General features: G+C 44.4%; 2 protein-coding genes across 2 annotated transcripts; both read left to right on the forward strand.

Moving 5' to 3' along the window:
• Nucleotides 1-13: 13 nt before the first annotated feature.
• Nucleotides 14-352, forward strand: LOTGIDRAFT_147829 (hypothetical protein; the record flags this gene model as incomplete). The annotated part of the gene is made up of 1 exon (XM_009060845.1): nucleotides 14-352. A coding segment is annotated over one exon (339 nt), but the record flags the coding sequence as incomplete, so codon positions are not given.
• An 898-nt stretch (nucleotides 353-1,250) lies between these two features.
• LOTGIDRAFT_147816 (hypothetical protein) lies at nucleotides 1,251-1,661 on the forward strand (the record flags this gene model as incomplete). Its single annotated transcript, XM_009060846.1, has 1 exon — nucleotides 1,251-1,661. The coding sequence occupies one exon, from the start codon at nucleotides 1,251-1,253 to the stop codon at nucleotides 1,659-1,661; it is 411 nt and encodes a 136-aa protein (XP_009059094.1).
• Nucleotides 1,662-1,793: the final 132 nt, after the last annotated feature.

Raw genomic sequence — 1,793 nt, forward strand, 5'->3', positions numbered from 1 at the left:
GTAAAGGGAAGAGCAGACCCGATCATCCCGGGCTGGATTACAGTTCCCTGTCGGTCGTATCCACCGTCTGTTGAGAAAGGGAAACTATGCCGAGCGAGTCGGAGCTGGTGCCCCAGTCTACTTAGCCGCTGTTTTGGAATATTTGGCTGCTGAAGTTCTCGAGTTGGCTGGTAACGCTGCCCGTGACAACAAGAAATCCAGAATCATTCCAAGACATTTACAGTTGGCTATCCGAAATGACGAGGAATTGAACAAGCTGTTGTCCGGAGTAACCATCGCTCAAGGTGGTGTCCTCCCCAACATCCAAGCCGTTCTCTTACCCAAGAAATCCGAGAAGGCTGCATCCAAATAAATCTAGCGATTTATTTAGAATACACAAAAAAACGGCCCTTTTCAGGGCCACCCAAAATCTCAAAAAAGAGGGAAAAAGTCTAAATCTTACATTTCAAAATAAAGGAATGTCCCCAATATCCCCTGTCTAATAAGGACAAATCGCTATATAAACACTCACGGCTTGTGGTGTGTCAGCGTGACATACATTCATTCATTCGTTTATCCATACGTTCGTTTACATAGTCACTCACTCACTCAATCAATCACTCGTCTGGATTAAACCAGATTAACGAATTACTAATTAGATTTTCTCTCTTGTACAAACCAACTTACACTCTCGTTATTCGTCCCTGATCAAAGCAGATCCACGGGTGAGGTGAAATAGACAAAAAATTCATTCCCCCCTATGCCGAGAGGCAAAACGGTTGANAAGGGACACTTTTCGCTTGAAAATAGGATCGAACACTTTTTTTTTTACAAAATTCTTCGAAAAATGGTACATGGTACAAAATGACCAGAAAAAGGGGATCGAACGCTTTTTCGGCGATATGAAGGTAAATGAGTGATAGAAAACGGTCGAAAAAGAAGCATCCAACACTTTTTCGTTCAAAACGACGAAAAAGTAGAGTCGAAAGCTTTTTAGTTCAAAACGACATGAAAAAAGGAGTCGAAAGCTTTNTGGTACAAACTGACTAGAAAAAGAGGATCGAAAGTTAGCCAATGGCGTGACGTCGTTTTGGGCCAATCAGAGAGCCGCATTGAGTTAAAAGCAACCAATGGGCTTTGACGGCGCGTGAAGCAAACTAAAGAAAGAGAGAGAGGGGAAATTTATGTGTGTGTTTGTTTGAGTGGTATTGGGTTCATTCTACTATTTGACTGTCGAGCTGAGCAGACGTATTAGAAGCTAAAAGAAGAAAATGGCCCGTACGAAGCAGACTGCCCGTAAATCCACTGGAGGCAAGGCCCCAAGAAAACAGCTGGCCACCAAGGCTGCCCGAAAGAGCGCCCCAGCTACCGGCGGTGTAAAGAAACCTCACAGATACCGACCCGGAACCGTGGCTCTGAGAGAAATCCGTCGTTACCAGAAGAGCACCGAATTGTTGATCCGAAAACTTCCCTTCCAACGATTGGTGAGAGAAATCGCTCAAGACTTCAAGACTGATCTTCGATTCCAGAGCTCAGCTGTCATGGCTCTCCAAGAAGCCAGTGAGGCTTATTTGGTCGGTCTTTTCGAAGATACCAACTTGTGTGCCATCCACGCCAAGAGAGTGACCATTATGCCCAAGGACATTCAATTGGCCCGAAGAATCCGAGGCGAACGTGCTTAAAAAGTGCAGTTCTTGCAATCAACAAAAAAACGGCCCTTTTCAGGGCCATCCAAAATCTCAAAAAAGAGTGAAAAAAGTCTTTATCTTGAAACAAAGTACGAAGTACAAAATCCCCTCCTGTCCCTCTTTCTG

The sequence above is a fragment of the Lottia gigantea genome (genome assembly GCF_000327385.1).
Source record: "Lottia gigantea unplaced genomic scaffold LOTGIsca_4467, whole genome shotgun sequence".
NCBI classification, from domain to species: domain Eukaryota; kingdom Metazoa; phylum Mollusca; class Gastropoda; family Lottiidae; genus Lottia; species Lottia gigantea.